Raw genomic sequence first — 19,345 nt, forward strand, 5'->3', positions numbered from 1 at the left:
CTGAAACAGTAGATGACGTACATACTGCTTTCCGAACAATATAAATGAAAGTCTTTAACATGTTTTATTAGGTTTTTATTTATTAAATTTAACACTATTATGAAGAGTATTATTTTTTATAATGAAGACAATGAGCAGTAGAAGTTTAAGTTCGTTTGTAAAGATTAGGAGAATCGGTCATGGTGCATTTGGTGATGTTTGGCTTGCTGAAGATATTATTGGAAATCGTAGTGTTGCTCTAAAAAAGCTGATCTCTAAAGAAACCAGAGAGGGGTTTTCAAAGTCTGCAATAAGGGAAATTATACTATTGAGGAAGTTAAATCACAGAAACATTGTAAAACTATATGGAGTCATTTTTTCAAAACCACGACAATCTAGCAGCGAAAGCTCAACAAGGGATAATAATAACAATAAAGTTGCAAATAATAATAAGTATATGGATAAGGGTTCAGTTTGGATGGTATTTGAATATCTTCCTTTTGATCTAACTGGATACATGGAAAGTCTTAGACTTGAAAGTAGAACTATTAGAGTTATTGATATAAAGGTTATAATACGCCAATTGTTATTGAGCTTGGAGTATTGCCATTCAAATAATGTAATACACAGAGACATAAAATGTGCAAATTTGCTTATTTCTGCCGAAGGCGTCTTGAAACTCGCAGATTTTGGGTTAGCAAGAATGTATGACAGTAGGAATAAAGCATATACTAATAGAGTTATAACCTTGTGGTATCGACCACCTGAACTTTTATTGGGTTCCCAAGTATACGATACAGCTGTTGATATGTGGTCAGTTGGGTGTATTTTAGGCGAGCTAATTCTCCAACAACCTTTGTTTTGTAGTGAGACTGAAAAAGGAATATTGAAGTCTATTGGTGATTTGTTTGGCCCTCCTCCTTCAGACATCCTATCTGAATATGAGAAATTGCCTCTTTGGGAAGATTCAGATTTTAACCCATTATTAAAAAATTTGGGTTCAGGTAGAGGACCTAAATATGAACAGTTCGTTTTTCGTGTTAAAAGCAAAGTCGGGTCTCGAGCACTGGATTTACTGCTCAGTTTGCTTCGATATTCTCCTACAGAACGCCTTACTGCTTCTGAAGCCCTAAAGCATCCATGGTTAAATAGCAGCAGTTCGCATGGAAAAATCCCAAAAAAATTAGACATGTCAGTTTTGGTGAAGAGAAAACAATTTCATTCTTTAACTGCAAGAAAATTACGCGAAAAACTTCAAGGAAGATTTAAACCTCCATCAGAAATAAGTGGCGCACCTAATGCAAAGGTTGGAAAAGCATACTTTGTTGAGCGTATTAGAAGGAAACTTGATCCTAGCATTAGGGGAGTTCCCAACTATACTAATATTAATGTTGAAAGAAGGAAGTCAAGTATGTCAATTAGTATAAGCCCAAACAATGGTTACGACGTAATTAGACCAAAAAAGTCAAACAAGGAGCGCCAAGAAAGTCCAACGGGGTACAAAGATAGATACAGAGGGCGAGAGCATAATGAACACAGATATAACGGAGAACATGACATAGGAACACATCACTCAACATATGACAATGAAGGATATAATGAAATGGATAGAATTGAATATGAAAGAAGGAAACGGGACCACCTCGAAAGGGACGAATATAACTCTCGGAGTCTAGAAAGGGAGTCTGAACAAGAATACTGGTACACGAGATATTCTCGCAGAAGGGACCCTTACGAAGATCGGGGGAGCAGACATAGAAGATACCCTAATTCCCCTTCCCCATCACCACCCAACAGCGGTCATCCTGGTAATAACTATAAGTGGTGGAGAAGCCCTCCCAGGGGGAACATGGAGTATATGAATAGGGTCAGTTCCACAAAAAGTGGAAGGACAAGCCCCTACGACCATAGAGGTCAAGGGTATGAATATTGCGTTTATAGGAGATAACACTAATAAATAGAATGTTACAAACCACAATCCGTACAAACTAGAACTATTTAATAATAACGCTTTCTCAAAATTTTCCCAAATTTACTTTTCCCTCTAAAAACTGCCCACTTAGAGCTTGTTACCCGAGAATCCACGCCAGGTGCGCTAAGACGCGGGATAACAGCGGCAAATATCCGCAATGTCTCTGCCTTCTTCTTCGTTAAGTAGGATTGGTTGTGCGTATCTTATATTTGCGGTAAGATATATTTGATTTAGATATACCACGAGAGGGGAGTAAGCTATACCTGCAGGGATAGCGTATATAATTACGTAAAGATATAGTGAACGAAATATAATTTAAAATTTAAATTAGGAGGATTGTTATAGCGCTCCATTTTACTCCCGCTTCCGCTTCAAAAATTCAATGGGTAGTTTTCCACGTATTTAAGGTAATTCAAGTTTAAGGTAAAAAGTAAAGCTTATTTGGTTCATACAACTAAAGAGGTACCTTTTGACTCACAAATGTTAGGGTCTTCATCAACTTCTACTTCCGGAAATGCTGGAGATGTAGTTACAACCGTTAGTTCTGAACTTTTAAATGAGAGCACCAATTCTAATAATCAGAATGCTGGTACAGGCACAAATTCCCAGGACGTTCTTTCATTACTGAGTTACCTTGTTCCAAATTCAGGCAATGATAATAGCAACTCTTCTGTGAATCCTCCTCCTCCTCAGATTGCAGACCAGGTAACTATAAACGAACTCCTAGGCTTAATAAACGGTTCAGTTACAAATAATCCAACTGCAATTAAAACCAATGTAGCAGGAAATTCTAGCGATTCAAATAATAACATTGAACCTCTCAATGTTGTCGGAACCTCTGGTGCGACAAGTGCTACTACCAATAGTGGATCAATGAGTGGTTCAATCCCTTATATACTTCCACTTCTAATGGGTTCAGGTTCAACTAATGATCAAAATATAACACTACTAAACAGTTTAGTATCTTCTTCTGGACCTTCTCCTGGGCAACAAGGTAATATTAATCAATTCGTATCACAACTTCAAAATTTGATACCCCCCTTAGTTCCAGGTCCGGGTGCATCTGGCATGCAAAATAGTCAAAATCTAAGTCACACAACCACCGGAGCCAATCATTCGGCGGAGCATTTGCAGATGATTTACGGTGGTAACGCCAGTATTGGCGCTGACAACAAATCAGAATTACTTGCAGCGGCAGCGGCGTTTGCTGCCTCTAACTCAAATCAGATGAACGTTTCTGGTGGTCCTATAACGAATTCTAGGGGAAGGGCTAGGAAACGCGTATCTTCGACCCCTATGGGTAGTGTTAGAGGAAGAAGAGATTCGGTTGATGGCAAAAGAAGAAGCGGAAGTCCAGGACGTCACAATACAATGGATACCGCTTCCCTTGGACCTTCTGGCACGATTCTTCCACACATTCCTTCCTTAGCTGACGGAATAGAAACTATTGAACATGCAAACGGTGTAAATATGATTGGCACTCCTGCAGCCCATCACAATGGATCTCAGTTCAATGAATTTAGCACAGAGGATGCAAGGCATTCAGTTAGATTTGAAAATGGCCTTGTATTGATGACAAAGCGTTTTATACAGTATTTATATGAACAAGGGGAAAGTAGAATTATAGATCTTGCAGCTGCGGAGGCACATATGGATGTTCAAAGGAGAAGACTCTATGATATTACCAATGTATTAGAGGGAATTGGAATCCTCAAAAAAATGGGCCGTAATGCATTCATGTGTTCCGCTTCCGTCCCGGATGTGCTTGTCGAGCGGGATGCTGTTCTTTCATCATTTGGGACTGTAGATATGAGCGTAAAATTGACACAAAATACTGATGATGAAGCTCTTAATTCAATACCTTGGTTCAATAGTTATAACAAGTTGCAGGTACTTTCTAATTCAGAATACGAAGTCATGGAGAAGACATTAATTCAAAGAAAAGACCAGTTGCTTCAGGCATGTCAACAACTCGGTTTTAATGATATTGTTGAGCAGTATACGATCGCAAACAATGGACCGAACTCACATTCTTCAGGTTCTGTTGGAAATTTTGCCTCTGGTCACCAGGGTAGACCCCAGAATAATAATTCATCTAATATTCACAATCCCACAGTTGGGCAACATTCAAATATTACACTAACTTCACATAGTAACCACAATATTAGGGATGAAAGTATTTCCGTACCAAGTGCAATTGAGAGACAAGCAGTTGAAACAAATGAGGATTCTAGTGGTTCAAGTGCTTTATGGGGAAGTATAATTAATAATGCTCCAAATAGACCTTCGAATGTTCCCTCTATTCACCACCCAGATGCGAGATGGATGGAAGCTACAGAAACCAGTAATAACGCTTCCAAGCACGGTAATGGTCCAGGGGGCAATGATCAGGGTTCAAATTCTTCAGGAACAGGTGACCAGAATGAGAGTGTCAACGACTTCAATGAATAAATAATATTGCAAGGCAAAGGAGAAGTGGGTGTATTTTTTTTTTGTTTTCAAAAACGTTTCCTATTTCCCACATTATTACTTCTCGCAAATACATCTAATTAATTAGTTGGATTAAAAATTAATTTATTTGAAAATTAGTGATCATAATCATTTTTTCTTTAATACTTTGAGGGTATTTATAAAAATGTTATGTGAAAAATTAAATAAAAGAACTTAGATATATTCCCTTCACCTACAAAATGAAAGAGTTCAATCGCTGTTGTTACAGTTTTAACTAATCCTTCATTTAAATTTTTACTTTTGAATAAGGTAGATTAACGTAATCAACTCAGTTCAGTTCAAACAGTAGGAATTTCGTACTGTGAGCCAGTCACTTGGAGTTTATATCCGTTTTTTTATATCAACTTATTTGTTTTTACCTCTAAAACCTTTTTGCTTTTTTTCTCGTTTTGTTTCTTCTAATTCCTTAATAATTTCTTCTATCTCCTCTGCCTCCTCTACTGTTTGATCTATTGTACCATTTTCAATGGCTTCCTTTATTTCTTCTTCATCTAAAATTTCCAGCGAGGGATTTACCGCTAATTCATATTCATATTGGAGTTGCAATTCCTCCTCTGATAGTTTTCTCCTGAGGTTTGATTTCTTTTTAAACTCTTTTGAGCTCAAATCCTTATTATATTTTCGTATAGGCCCCAATTTTTCTTCATAATTTTCTAAACCTTCATTTTTTCTCGAGTCTACTAACATATTTGCATAAGGGTCATTGGAACTTTGTGAATAGTCACCTGCTTATTGATTATAAAAAAAAAGTCATTGAAATAATTAAATTAATAATAAAAATTAAGATGAACAATAAATTTACTCACCTTTACTGCGTTTTTGATTCTTATTTCTATCTCTTCTTGTAAATGAAAGGGTATATGTAAGGAAAATTCTATAAAGTATAAAACCTAAAGAATGAAAGAGTTATTAATATTGTTTATAAGTGCGAACTTAATGTTTAAATGCTTTTTTGTGGCAAAGATAAAGTAACATATATATCATGGTTTTTCATATGTTTACACTCTTTGTCACCCAATAAATAATTAACATACCAAACATAAAAAGTGTAAATATAATGAAAATAATGAACCATCTTTTTGATTTTTGCGTCGGTATTTTATTATTGCTACATAATTTAGATGGCTTTTTTTCGTTATTCGGAATAATAATAGGTAAATCGTCAGTCTTCTTGTGATCGATTACATCTTTGTTAAATGAAGCTGACCTCAGAGGTCTTATTGTTGATGAAGATCTCTTCATTTTTTAATGACCCTGTTCTAATTATTAATGCACTTCTATGTTGCATTTCATCTCAAATGCTCTGGTCCGTGCATGCAAGTGTCTTGTAGCGCCCAATTTTACTGTCTTTTGAAATTTGTTAAATTTCATTTACGTGCATTCATTTAGATTATTTACACATATTAATATAGTAAAATAAGTATTATAATTAATATTTTTATTAGTTTGTAATCATAATAATGGTACAGTTACAAAATATTTGGTAGTTTTAGTTCACGAAACTTTATTATATTATATTACTGTAAATGATTTAATCAAGTATTACAAATAAAATAATTTAGATCAATATAAAAATTTATTATTAATTCTATTTGTTTTGATATTTCAAGTTTGATCATTTTTTTATCTAATCTAAATTTTTTTCACCTTAGTGTGCTTATTCATTCTTGTAATTTAGGGCGGTTGTTTTCTAACATTAAAAAAAAATTTCGTCGATAGTTTGACTCAAATAATGTATTGATACATATGCAATCAATTTTTAAAAATGCGTTTGACAAAGTTTATGTTATTAAGGATGCAGTTAAGAATAACCCAAAAGATTCGGCCTATGTACTTAATACAGGAGCGTCAATAACGTCGAGTATTGTAAATTGGGCAGAAAAGAATAATGTTTCCGAGAAGGCAAACAACATTAGGAATAGTGCAAGCGTACTAGTTGGGGATCTTGCATCTGGAATAAAAGGGGTAACAAATAATATTTCTCTACAAACTCATAATTTTGGCGAAAAGTTTATGAACAATCAAGACAAGAAAAAACAAACAACGGATGAGTATGACTATTTTCAAGACAATTTCTCTTCATTCAATAATATTTATCTTGAAGTAAATCAGGATGATTTATTTGGTTTTAAAAATAGAAGTAACTTTGATGATGTTTCTGGGATTAGAGTTAAACAAACAGAACCTGAAAATGATTTTCCCCCAACTAACAACTATAAGAATATTTATGGCTCATTGATTGATAATTCGGAACCTTCAGATAAATCATCTTGCTTATTATTAGAAACAGAATCAAAAAGTAACATTAAATCCGATAATACGGTACAAAAACATAACATAAAAGACTTGAGTAAGAATAAGGCTATAAATGACAGTCTTGGTGTGAACTCGGAAAATATAATCGGGAGAAGCGATATTTTAAATACTGAAATATCAGATTTATCTCTTAATGAAAAAAACCATAATACTTCTAATAGAATATCAAATATAATTTGCGACAATATTTCAAGTAATCACATTAATTCTGAATATATAGATCTAAATTTAAATTCAGGAATGAATTCGACTCTTGACAATGAATTAACTGAGAGTTATTCTAAACATGAAGTTAACCCTATTTTAGGTGTCAATACTACAAGTGATCCGTTGTTTGTTTTCCAACAAATTGGGAATCTTGAAAAAGAAAATTTATTGTTAAAAGAAGAGATAGCGTCAATGAAGTCAGAAATATTTGGTTTAAATGAAAAATTGGACAAAAATGAAAAAATAATAGATAATTTAACTCATAAAAATATTAAGTTAATGAATGAAAATAAATTATTAAGCCACGATATTGAACATATCAAAAATGAAGTAAAGAATAACAAGACCCATTTAGAGGATTTGGAAATTATGACAAATAAAGTCGTAAAATTTGAGGAAACAGATAAAAAACAAAAAAATACAATCAAAATGCTTGAATATAAAGTGACTGAACTTGAAAATACAATATCTCTTTTAGAATCAGAAAAAATGGAGTCCACAAAGAATTTTCAAAATGAAATAATGGAGCTCCGACAACAATTATTACACACAAATGAAACTGAAAACAAGATATCATTACCTTATTTGAATAGAATTCGTACTTTAGAGGATCAATTAAATGAAACTAGAATTAGCCATTCACAGGAGATACAGAGATTTGAAGTAATTATTGGTAACTTGAGAAACCAGAACATTTCAGAGAAAAATGAATATAGAAAATTAGGAGAATTGCTGAGCGAAGAAAGGGCATTATTTAATTCAAATATCAAGAAACTGGAGCTCCAAATTAAACACTATAAAGATACAGTAAGAAATCTAGAAAAAAATAATGCGAAAAATTATTCAAGACCTCCAGAAATTATAATAAACAAACTAATAAATTTAAATATGTGTACTAAAGTAATTGAAATAGATATTTTAGGTAACTCCTTAAGTAGTGAGTTACCTATTGAGAAAGATTTGGATGACAAAAAAATTATTTATCTTAATACTTCACTGACATCAAAAGTCAATACAAAGAATGTTTCACCCTCTAATTCATTACAGGAAGAATTGAAACAAATAATTACAGACAAACAGCTTTTGGAAGAAGAGTACATTCGAATTTGCAATGAAAAGAAACGCACAGAAGATATATTATCTGAGGAAAGACAACGCAGTAAACTACTTCAACAGCAATTAGATAATTTACTTAAATTGGCTAATGAACTTACAGACAAACTAGACAACACAAATGAAATAGTAAAGCTTCAGAAAAAAGAACTACAAAAGGTTCATTTACGCTTAAAATAATCATAATCACTAACGGTTTTAAGTTTATTTGTTTGTACTTTATTAATATTATTTTTTATTTGTTTTGCTCTGAATTATATCTCAACTTTCCACATTATTAATTTATGCATGCAGTATGTACCACATAAAACAATTACGTGAAACTTTTTCACATAATGATATTTTGAGCTTTACTGTGTTTTTTTTTGCATAGATGGTATTATTTATAGTATAAATAATGAGAAAAACGAATTATAGTTTGGCATTACTTTCTCTTTTTACTGGGTGTTCATTTGTTTATTTTATTTATTCAAGATACAGAGACTCTGTAAATCAAAATGAGACTGGGAAATTGACAAAGGGAGTTTTTCAGGTCTTTGACGAAGAAAATTTAGAACAAAAAAAGGATAGTGATAATTTGTTTGAAAAAGATACTTTGAGCGAATATAAAAGTGACTTGTCGATATGTGACATTGGTTTTGCGATATTAACAGCACCCAAGTATTTTAATACCAGAGTAAAGAATTTAGAAAAAAGTTGGATAAAACATCTTTGTAGAGTAGATAAATTAGTAAACACTCAATATTCAAGTAATTACATTTTAGTTTCATCAAGAAAGTACCCCAGCATCCCTACGATGGTACCAAACTGTGATGAGAACTATCTTAATTTATGCTGCAAAACGTTGGCATCTTTTGAATGGATGTTAAATAATTGGCCTGAAAAAAAGTGGTACATGAAATTGGACGATGACACATTTGTGATATTATCAAATTTGCTTGATGAATTGAGTTCCATTAATTATAATGATTATTATTTAGTTGGTGGACAGATATACTTGACATTAGAGGATTCTTTGGTAAAATCACCAAGCAGTAGGTCAAATACGGTTAATTGGAAGGATCATGGAGAGGTAATCAAAGGAATTAGGGGTGGTGCCGGATATTTAATGAGCAGACCATTGGTTGACTTATTCGTTAAAAATGGCAAAAGATACCTGGATATTTGCAATGATGGTGGTTTGAGATTCAAAACATTCGAAGATGCATCCCTTTCTTTATTAGTTACTGAACTCGTCGGTCAAAAATCAATATTGCAAATTCCTGGATTTCATTTTCATAATCCTTTTATCTCCTATCGCAGTGAATACAATAATAGAGGGTTCAAACCTGTTACTTTTCATTTGATGCATGACACAAGTATGATGGAATTTTTAGATTACTTACTTAATGGTGAAAGTCGTTCCCCTACATATTCATGTAATCATTTATCAACTAATTTGTGTATTTCAAAGTTTGACCCCACTATTTCATCAAAATATTGGGAACCTGTGTTTTTTGGACCTTTAAATTCGACAAACTCTTCTATTCTTGGGGGAAATGCGATATTAAAAAATTTAACTGTTATCAGCGATGAATATAATCAATTTAATAGTTTCTTTTACTTCAATATTAATAACACAATTAAAGATAAAAAATACAAGGAAAATTATGTTCTGAGTAAGGAGCTTAGTTACATACCTAGGCAAAAAAGCACATTAGAAATGTCATATCCAGAATATAAATATAAAAATACAGAAACCCCAATTTCAGATATTATTAACATTACTAAACAAACGAAAGAATTGAAATTACTGGGAAAAACAATTCAGACTATTCAAATGAAAAATAATTCACAAGATAGGGATCATCCTTGTCAAGATTTAATTATAAGTTATTCAAACAAGTTAAAAGAATACTACTCAAATATATTATTTGGAACAAAAGAAGTACTATTTGTTGGCTTTCCGGATCACCCAAATAGAGGTGATTCAGCAATTTTTACAGGTGCATTAATATTACTTGAAACATTAAATATAAAGATAGTTAAGGCAATTCACTTGGTAGAGGATTACAACAATGAAGAAATATTAGGTTTATTTACGGTACCTTTGAAGCAAAGAGCAATATTATTCCACGGGGGTGGTAATTTTGGAGATTTGTATATACATCACCATCAACTAAGATATACAATATTGAATGACTTTGATAAATACAAGATAATTATGTTTCCACAAACTGTATTCTTTAAGGACCAAGACAAAAAGTTAATTACTAAAGAAAAATTTTTGAAGCACAATGGTGCACTATTCCTTGCTGCTAGAGATACTTCCTCTTTAAATATTTTACAAGAAATGTTCAATAATTCAAATAGCGAAATAGAAATCAAATTATTGCCGGATTTGGCGTTTATGATAGGTGATCAAAGAAAGAGAAGAGGAATACCTTCACTGGACATATTGATACACGCGAGAGTAGATAATGAAGCACCAAAGATAAACTTCAATGGAACTATGGTTAAAATGGGCAAAATAACCATTAATAACATGAAAAAATTTCTAAAAAATAATAATTCAGGTGATATAAGAAAACAAAATTTAATAAATCAAGAGATTATATTGAATGACACATGGATTGATTATCTCACAATTGTCGTAGACGATTGGTTAGATAGTGATGCTAACTACAACAACGTCTTGGAAACTAATTTTATTGAAAAGTCCATTTCAAGAACAATTGATGGAATGGCATTCCTTTCAAGGGCAAATTTTGTAATTACTAATAGATTACATGGTCACATCCTACTTACTTTACTAGGAATAAGACATGGAGTAATGGGAGACTCATTTGGAAAAATGAGACATTTTAGAGATACTTGGACTTCAAACTGTTCATTGTCAGATTGGTATGATGATTTTTCAGATGCTTTAATTGGAGCTGCAAATGAATTAGGAGGTAAATAAAACAAAAAGTGATATTTAATTAAATAATAATTTAAGCATATATTTAAATAATCTATAAGGTCTAAAATATGATCAATTTTAGTTAAGACTAAATTTAATTTATAATTAAAATTCATATCAATTACTAATTCTCAGGTAAGTTTTCATTATTTTTAGAAACAAAGTGAGAAAATATTAGTTGTTTTGGTATTTCTGGATATTTCTCTGCTATACATTCCAATATTGTTGGATTAGACCATGGACCAAAATTTGCATTCAACCACTCACCTTCATAACTTGGATTCCCACCTAAGAATCTAGGAAGTTGATCTTCATCTATAAATTCTAGTAATACTGATTTCCAATTATCATGTTGAGTATATATAGAGATTTTTTTGGCAGTTTTTTCATCAATAAGAGGTTTTACAAAATTCCATATGATACTAAAGATACTCGGAGCATTAATTACAACCATTTTACCTAATAATTCAGGGTAATAGTTTTGACTGATGTAAACAAGTTCTTTGATAATCTTTCTACAACTTCCGTCAAAATTTCCAAGTGTGAAACCGTTTAAATCTATTATATTCAAAGTTTCAAATGGTTGAATTTCAAAATATTCGGAATTCAAAATATTCATAACTTTTTCCTTATTAGCTGAGTTAATCACACACTTTTGTGAGTTGGATTTTAATATATTAAATATATGGCATGATGTCGATATAACATTAACAAGGAACTCATATTCATAAATCCAATGATTAAAGAAATTCATTTCTGGGTATAGTTCAAGTAATTTCTTGATATTACTAATTCCGATACAGTCTACATATATAGGCCTACCAAGCTTGTCAACTCCGTGATATGCTCTGGGGTATAATTCAAGTTTAATTGGAACCTGGGTATTGTTAATAATTTCTGATATGTTATTTTTCTCTCTCCATGTAAAATAATTCCTCAGCATTAAAGTTGCCTTATCAACGTTAAATTGCCTTGCCTTCAGAAATCTGAGAAAAAGCCTATAATCTAATTCACTAATATCATCTTTTCTAGTATTGAAGTTTTCAAGAAGCAAACTCAATTTGAGCTGCTGTTCACTAACATCCAACTCTTGAGAGTTTTTTTTGTTTGAATAAAGTATCAGACCTTTCGGCCAGCGAATCTTCATTTTAATTTAAAGAGGTAAAAGGGTTGTTATTAAAATAAAAACTACTTAAGTTAGTAATTTTCTACAAAACGAGAACGTTCATATTTTTTTCTACAATTGGCAGTTAGGCGCCCGTTCCTGGTGGTAAAGGAGTCTAGGAGGCCTTTGTATGGAATATTCTCTTTACAAAAATAAAAAACTTATATATCTAATATATGTATTTAGTATTTTAACTATTAATCTTTATGTATTCTTCAAATGAAATAGAATCCAATATTTCTAATGGTTTCAGTTTTATTACGGAAATATCAAGTGACTCTTTGGTCAATATATTTCGATTAAATTCACTACAACTTTCGTAATTGAGACTAGGATCTTGAAATTTAAAACTTGAGTTATGTTCTCTAAGATTCCATCTTGAGTCGATTTCCCTTCTCCTAAAATAATTCATGGAAAGTTCGCTGAATAAAACATTTTGGTCAACTCTAAATTTGGAATTGTCTCGCCTCCAAACAAACAAGTTATTGATCATAATTTTTGCAACTCTAATTTGATTATTTTTTTGAGGTTTTACTTTTATGCTATCTTTTCCTGTTTCTTTCGTAGATGTTCGTCTTTCCAGTTGATAGTTATTACCTATAGATTGTGTGCCATAAAAGTGACTTTTATATGCTCTAGATATACGTATTTTCATAGCATTAATTGAAGCTTTTCTTCTTTTTCTTGATGAAAGTGAAATCCAGAACTTACTATGGAATGAATTATTGCAAATATGACAAATAAATGCCTTTGAATTATCCAATTTACAGGAGAAATTGTGTGAATTCCAGGCGTTTCTTGACGGGTTATAGATTACTGTAATCTTTGGGCACTTTGTCTCATTTCCGGGTAAATTTTTGAGGTTAAGCTCCTCTCTGCTTTTTTTTTTGAATAATGAATTAATGAGTTCATCAAAGTATGACTTTCTTTTAATATCATTAACAGAAAACCAATCCGGAAGTCTAAATAGGGGTGAGGAAATAAATTGACTGCATTTATTTAAACATGATTTGTGAACACCTCTAGAACAAATATCACACGAAAATAGGGTTCCATGAAGAGAACACACGATACACTTTTCGTCATCACCTATTCCCTGGTCTATTAAAGGCCAAGATAAGTCTTCGTCATGTACTTTGTGAATATTAAAAAAAATGGAAAGCCTTTGAATCAAATACAATCTCCCTAAGTAAATAGATCTAGATAGGAATAAATTCCACAATCTACCAAGTTCAACATCAATGTTAGTATGATTATTTAGTGCCATATACCATGGATGAGTCATTAGGTGGAGAAACATGCTTCTTTTTCCAGTAAATTTCAAAGATTCTATTTTAGATTTTGAGCCTGTCTTACAAATTCCATATATAGGAGTGTCTTTTGAATAAGATTTCCTTATCCTTTCGCTTTTTCTTTGTGAGAATAAATTATAACAATTCTTTATTTTATCGTACCTCAAGGAATATTTTTTATATATGTTGTTATGAGGAAGATATTTATTACAGCATTCTTCGATGTTAGGTAACCCTTTCCATGAAATTAAGATATATAGATACCATAGTGGTAAGTCAACTTCATATTTTTGTGAACCGATTTTAACTTCTTCAATCCTATAAATTCCTTTCTGGATTTCTATCATTTTATTTATGTCATATTCAAAAATATTTAAAAATTTATGAGAAATATTTCCAATCCGTTTTTTTTTGTAGTATTCACTCCACCTCTTTTGATTTTCTGTCAGCTTTTCTTTAATTTTAATATATGATTCGAAGGAATTTTTATTAAGAGTATTATTTTCATTTGTTAAATAATGTTCTAAACTATTTCTTTTTTTTTCTTCTTTACTTATTGGAATCAAATAACTATTAAGTTCCCGTTCTTTTGGGAATTTTTTAGTTCCAATCACTTTCCTGCACTTATTTGAATTACAATGACAATTAAACATCCCAATGTAACTAAAAATGCTCTCCTTCTGTTCAGGAATAGAGCGAGTTAATACGTTTTCATAATCTATTGTTACCTCAGTACCTTTTTCAATGTTTTTCAAAGCAAATACACCCATTTTTAACCAAGTGATTGAAAACTCACTTTCAACACCAGTTTTTAAGGAACTGGTATAGGGTCTAGAAATCCAGACTTCAGCTTGTGAATTTGGGTCACAAGAATGTCTAATATGTCTTGCTTCATTACCTTTCTCTGTCATATCTAAGTAAATATAACCGTCAACTAAACAAAAAAGCCTTTCAGGTGTGTTTTTAATTTCATTCTTATAAAGTTGGGCATCACTATTGCTATTTCCCAATCCAAAGTAACTACTGTATTTATCTCTGATGTCAATATTAGTCAAGATTTCACCCTGACATTCAATTATTAATTCACCCTTAGGTATGCTTTCGAGCAAAATTAACCTTGTTGATATTCGTGGAACATCTAAGTTAAATTTTCTGATGTTCCTTTTAATTTCATTCCGAGGTCTGTATTTCTCTACAGTAAATTTGATCTTCTTTTTCGAATTTAAGCGTTGAAATGGTCTATTGCTGCAATAAACATAATGGAGATTATCATAAAGTCCACATATACTTTTGTTACATTCATATCGATTCAACCGATTCAAGCAAGAGTTGTCACAGGCTTTTTCACATGTACATTTCACTGTATTACTTACTAATGGTATTAATCCAGTCCCAAATTCAGCTATTCTCCAACTCAAGAATTTATGATCAACTCCAGATCCATTTATAGAAAAAGTTAGAAATTCTTTAGTCTCTACTGAATTTTTCGTATTTTTAAGGCTCATTTATATGATCTTATCATTTGGTACAGGAGATTAACTATGCATTATTATAAATTTAAATAAATAAGTTAGATTTGTTAAATATGAAAAATTATAAAAAGTACTTAAACAAAGTAATCTCACCTCAATACTTTTCTTTATTGTTCATGAAACTGTTGGTTTGAACTGTATTTTAATTTAGCATTGTATTAAATGTTAAATATTAAATGTCAGCGGTGAATATTAGGCGCAGGAAGGTTCCTTGGATTTTTAACGTTCATCAAAGAAGAGATACATGTTACCATATAACAATTAGAAAAGAACGTATTGGTCTTGGACATATTTATAATTCAATTTTTAAAGCAAATGTTATCTACTGATATAGTTTCTGCAAGAGCACTTCAAAGTAGAACCAGATTGGAGTTAATAAGAAAAAAGATACACTCCTTTTTCCTATTTGATTTAAATGTTCAAATTGAAAACAACCAAATTGATGACGATGATTTTGAATTAAGTAACAAATTAATTTATTATTTTCCCGGATCGTTGCCAGTATCAACAATAAGGCGTCAAGTGGGCCTCGTTGAAGGTTTCATTTCAATTTCAAGTATTTTAATAGATGACGGAAAAGAAATAAATTATGTTAGAACACGAAAACATGAAATTTCATTTAAAAGATTTAATGATACAAATATAGTTATTTGCTTGATAACTTTGTTACCTCATTGTATTCGCTTTAATTCTGGTAATGTTATAAGTGTTGATTTTTTGGATGATGATTTTAATGATATGATTTATAGCCAGGATGGTACTTTAGACTACACATTACCACACTTGAAGGACAATGATACTTTATTTTCAGGTGAAGATAGCAAAAAAGATTCGTTAATGTTAATACTTGATAGATTTACTGAGACATTTAATTTGTTACACGGCGATATTTTGAGTGCTAACAGGGACACCTTTATAAATATTCTAGAGGATTTTGTTCCTGGGTTTCTCGATACAATAGACTTTTCAACCTTGTCGTTTGCAACTAGTGTAGATGGCTTCTACTTTGCTCCTGTTGAGAGACAAATTCAAATATCAATCATTAATTTAGTTGAGAGAACTAGGAGCAAATTCGATCAGATTTGCCATGCAACAATTTTATTTGATGCACATTTAATTTATTCCACGTTAGAAAATCTTTCAAGTAAAATTCTTTACAACTATTTAGTGCTTTATAATGGTGTGGCTAGCAACGATAAACTTTGCAACGGACCGTTTGGAAGATTTCCTCGAAAGAATTACGATAACGAAGAACGTACATTATCATCATTTGGAAGATGCAATAGGTTGTCTGGGGATGGGTTTCTTTTTGGACCAGTTACAAAAAGTGGAACTAGAGGAAGGAGAACCGATTTTGTTTTCTCACCAAAAATATTTCTCCCGGATCATACTAAGGACGGATATAAACTTGTAGCATTTACATATAAAGAAATGATGATAGTTATATTATTGAAGGTAAATGAGGAGAGGCAATTCGGAAGGAATGAGGACGAAATTGACACTGGAATAAGTGAAGAAATGAATCTTTGTTTCGATATAAGGAAACATATGATTGATAATGAAGGAGGGATAAGATACATATATCCAGAAATTTTAAACCAGTTCGTTACTGTTATGAATTCGTCAGATTCATTTAGATTTTTTTATTTAAACAGAGCTAATAACGCAATGAGGAGGTCAAACAAATTATTTGAATCAACAAACACATTAATGTCTTCGGTTGAAGGTGATTGTGTTTGGGGAACTACCACCTTAGTTCTTGAAGAGTCAAACAAAGTTCGCGAGATTTCATTTAAATCAGGTACGGGGGGTTGGGTAGTTTGTAGAAAGTCTCTTAATCGAATTTTCTATTTGTTCTTTGAAGATCCAGATGAAACGTATGACAAAATAACAGGTAAGTTGAATTAAAAACATAATAATAAAATTAAAACACTTATATGATAGAGTATTGCTCAGTATTTAAAGATACACATTTCAGTGGCATTTTTATTTGAATAATTTTTGGCATATTTAAGGTTATATGTTAAGGGCGCTAAAAACAAAATGTAATTGGTTTTAAAAAGTAAAAGGATGAGTGAGACAAATGTTGATTTCGACGTTGAATTCAACAAATATAGGGTGATAGTTGTGATATGTGCTGCATTTGTTACTTCAATTATTGCAGAACTATTTTCTTACTTTATATTCTTTAGAAATAGTGATTATCTTAAGTTACAAGATAATCTTATCAAGTCCAGAGCAAAATTGGATAAGTTGAAATTTAGGGACAAAGCAGGAATAATAGCTGAAAATTCAAGTCTGTCTTCAAATTATTCGTCTTCGAGAATCAAGAAAAATCCAAAAATTGATACTCTTGAACGTGGAATCACGAATTTAAACAAAAAAATATCTATAATTAAAATGAAGTCCAGTATATTAGTTGGGATTCTATTTGCAATCGTGATTCCACTTAAAAGCACATTATTTGGAGAAGTAGCTATATGTAAACTCCCATTTGAACCCATTAAGATGTTTAGACTTATTACACAAGCAGGTTTGAAAAACGCCTCACTAAATGATGCAGGAAGTATTTTTATTTTTGGTCAGGCATTCATGGCATTTAGGATGGCTATACAAAAGGCAATTTACTTAGATGCCTCTTCTTCATTTGGAAAAATTTAAAGTAACAAGGGCAATGTTTACAGAGATTTATTAAATCGAAAAAATAACAGACATTTATTCGCGTTAAAATCAGTAAGATTAATTGGTGTTATTAGAATATGTAACTATTTTCTAATCTATTATTATTTTTTAAATATGGTTGAGTAATGCAACATCTAACAATTAAGTCTACTGGTTTACATAACCTGAAGAGTATGGCTGTGAAAAACTTGCGTAGTTGTCGTCAACATTATAATATTGATTTGTGCGGGTAAATTTTTCGACTTGAGTTTCAACATCATTGGTAAGTTCAGTTTCTCCAAAAGCTGGGGAAAATTCATTTATTGCCGGTTCAAAGAACACTGCCCAAAGTGAAGCAGAAGCAAACGAGGCCAGTGCAAATATGTTGACACCCGTAGTTTTGAATGTTGTTGCATGTATGATTATTGCAATTCCAGATGCAGAAAATACAATGAAGTTGATATAACCATAAGTGCTACCAACTCCCTCATCCTGAAAAAGTTCCAAGAGTAGAAACCCAAGACCGAATAGAATGAAAGCAATTCCACAGAGCATTTGTCCGAAAGTAAGGAAGTTGATTTCAACACCGCCTTGTGCAACTGCCATATTGAATGCAGTTTCCAAGTCAGTTGTTCCTCCAAGTTGTAAGGTAAAAACAAAACCTATTGTCTTTCCAATGAAGTCTAATAAAGTAGCAACTTTTATTATTTTGGAGCCAGTAACATATCCTCTTGCAAAACAAGTATCGTCGGCCAATAAAAGTTGGAACACCATTAAATAGATAGAACCGATTATTCCCAAAAAAAAGCAAAATGATATATATTTCGGAGCATTTCCCTGAACCAATATTTCTCCTAATGAATGGTAATTAAAGGTCAGGTTATTTGTGTAATTGTAACTGATCAATGTTAATCCAAAATAACAAAGAAACTCAAATAACAGACCCATTCGAAGGAATGTATTGAACATATTTTCTATTGGTAGGCTTGGGCCTTGTTTTGCTGCTATTCCCGTATCTACATTCTCAACTCGTGTTGATAGCCACATGTTTCTCGTCAAAATATTCACAAAAAATATTTAACTTCTCTTATTTTAAGGTATATATAAAATCTAAATATTAAAATAGTGTTGTATAAAAACAAATTCTATATTGGATAATATCTACCTTTTTTCTATTAATAATGAATTTCCATATAAGAAATCTGCTTTACTCACATGTATTATTTTTCTATCCATTACACGACACGACAGAAATTTACGTATTTTTAATGATTACCTTTCATCACGTGGGGAGTGCTTGCTCAATACGTTAAAGCACTTGTCTATTGTCAGCAATAACAACGCAACGTTTAAATGATTTAGGAAGGGATATTAAATAGAAGTGTTTTCAAGGCGATTTACGAAATTATATTTTTACTTGAGTCATATTTACAGGGAAGAGTAATAAATCAACGTATATGGAAAGGCGTATTCTAAAGAGATAAAAAAGTTTAGAATTAGTAAATTAACCCAAAATAATAGTCGGTTTCAAATGATGCACTGCACACAATTTTAAGTATCAATTTTTTTCAATATATGTCATAAGGTTGTCTTATTTACAATTGCCTTCTTGTGACTTTTATACTTGTGTGAAAATGGCGGTAATTTATAGAGGGC

The 19,345-nt window shown here is 31.7% G+C and overlaps 10 protein-coding genes across 10 annotated transcripts; 6 read left to right on the forward strand and 4 right to left on the reverse strand.

The window, feature by feature from the left end:
* Window positions 1-121: 121 nt before the first annotated feature.
* On the forward strand, window positions 122-1,927 carry FG386_000420 (cdc2-related protein kinase; the record flags this gene model as incomplete). Its single annotated transcript, XM_067339770.1, has 1 exon — window positions 122-1,927. One exon carries the CDS (start codon window positions 122-124, stop codon window positions 1,925-1,927), a length of 1,806 nt encoding a protein of 601 aa, XP_067196466.1.
* Window positions 1,928-2,431: 504 nt separating this feature from the next.
* On the forward strand, window positions 2,432-4,402 carry FG386_000421 (transcription factor E2F wHTH; the record flags this gene model as incomplete). Its single annotated transcript, XM_067339771.1, has 1 exon — window positions 2,432-4,402. The coding sequence occupies one exon, from the start codon at window positions 2,432-2,434 to the stop codon at window positions 4,400-4,402; it is 1,971 nt and encodes a 656-aa protein (XP_067196467.1).
* Window positions 4,403-4,807: 405 nt separating this feature from the next.
* Window positions 4,808-5,704, reverse strand: FG386_000422 (uncharacterized protein; the record flags this gene model as incomplete). The annotated part of the gene is made up of 3 exons (XM_067339772.1): window positions 4,808-5,187; window positions 5,269-5,352; window positions 5,497-5,704. 3 exons carry the CDS (start codon window positions 5,702-5,704, stop codon window positions 4,808-4,810), a joined length of 672 nt encoding a protein of 223 aa, XP_067196468.1.
* Window positions 5,705-6,208: 504 nt separating this feature from the next.
* On the forward strand, window positions 6,209-8,278 carry FG386_000423 (uncharacterized protein; the record flags this gene model as incomplete). The annotated part of the gene is made up of 1 exon (XM_067339773.1): window positions 6,209-8,278. One exon carries the CDS (start codon window positions 6,209-6,211, stop codon window positions 8,276-8,278), a length of 2,070 nt encoding a protein of 689 aa, XP_067196469.1.
* Window positions 8,279-8,495: 217 nt separating this feature from the next.
* On the forward strand, window positions 8,496-11,039 carry FG386_000424 (galactosyltransferasehypothetical protein; the record flags this gene model as incomplete). The annotated part of the gene is made up of 1 exon (XM_067339774.1): window positions 8,496-11,039. The coding sequence occupies one exon, from the start codon at window positions 8,496-8,498 to the stop codon at window positions 11,037-11,039; it is 2,544 nt and encodes an 847-aa protein (XP_067196470.1).
* A 124-nt stretch (window positions 11,040-11,163) lies between these two features.
* FG386_000425 (SEC14 domain containing protein) lies at window positions 11,164-12,186 on the reverse strand (the record flags this gene model as incomplete). Its single annotated transcript, XM_067339775.1, has 1 exon — window positions 11,164-12,186. One exon carries the CDS (start codon window positions 12,184-12,186, stop codon window positions 11,164-11,166), a length of 1,023 nt encoding a protein of 340 aa, XP_067196471.1.
* Window positions 12,187-12,394: 208 nt separating this feature from the next.
* Window positions 12,395-15,001, reverse strand: FG386_000426 (protein with SET domain flanked by cysteine clusters plus a C-terminal PHD domain; the record flags this gene model as incomplete). The annotated part of the gene is made up of 1 exon (XM_067339776.1): window positions 12,395-15,001. The coding sequence occupies one exon, from the start codon at window positions 14,999-15,001 to the stop codon at window positions 12,395-12,397; it is 2,607 nt and encodes an 868-aa protein (XP_067196472.1).
* Window positions 15,002-15,343: 342 nt separating this feature from the next.
* FG386_000427 (uncharacterized protein) lies at window positions 15,344-16,936 on the forward strand (the record flags this gene model as incomplete). Its single annotated transcript, XM_067339777.1, has 1 exon — window positions 15,344-16,936. The coding sequence occupies one exon, from the start codon at window positions 15,344-15,346 to the stop codon at window positions 16,934-16,936; it is 1,593 nt and encodes a 530-aa protein (XP_067196473.1).
* Window positions 16,937-17,098: 162 nt separating this feature from the next.
* Window positions 17,099-17,689, forward strand: FG386_000428 (uncharacterized protein; the record flags this gene model as incomplete). The annotated part of the gene is made up of 1 exon (XM_067339778.1): window positions 17,099-17,689. The coding sequence occupies one exon, from the start codon at window positions 17,099-17,101 to the stop codon at window positions 17,687-17,689; it is 591 nt and encodes a 196-aa protein (XP_067196474.1).
* Window positions 17,690-17,857: 168 nt separating this feature from the next.
* Window positions 17,858-18,736, reverse strand: FG386_000429 (cytochrome c oxidase subunit III; the record flags this gene model as incomplete). Its single annotated transcript, XM_067339779.1, has 1 exon — window positions 17,858-18,736. The coding sequence occupies one exon, from the start codon at window positions 18,734-18,736 to the stop codon at window positions 17,858-17,860; it is 879 nt and encodes a 292-aa protein (XP_067196475.1).
* Window positions 18,737-19,345: the final 609 nt, after the last annotated feature.

Source organism: Cryptosporidium ryanae (assembly GCF_009792415.1).
Source record: "Cryptosporidium ryanae isolate 45019 chromosome Unknown contig_13, whole genome shotgun sequence".
Taxonomy (NCBI): Eukaryota; Apicomplexa; class Conoidasida; order Eucoccidiorida; family Cryptosporidiidae; genus Cryptosporidium; species Cryptosporidium ryanae.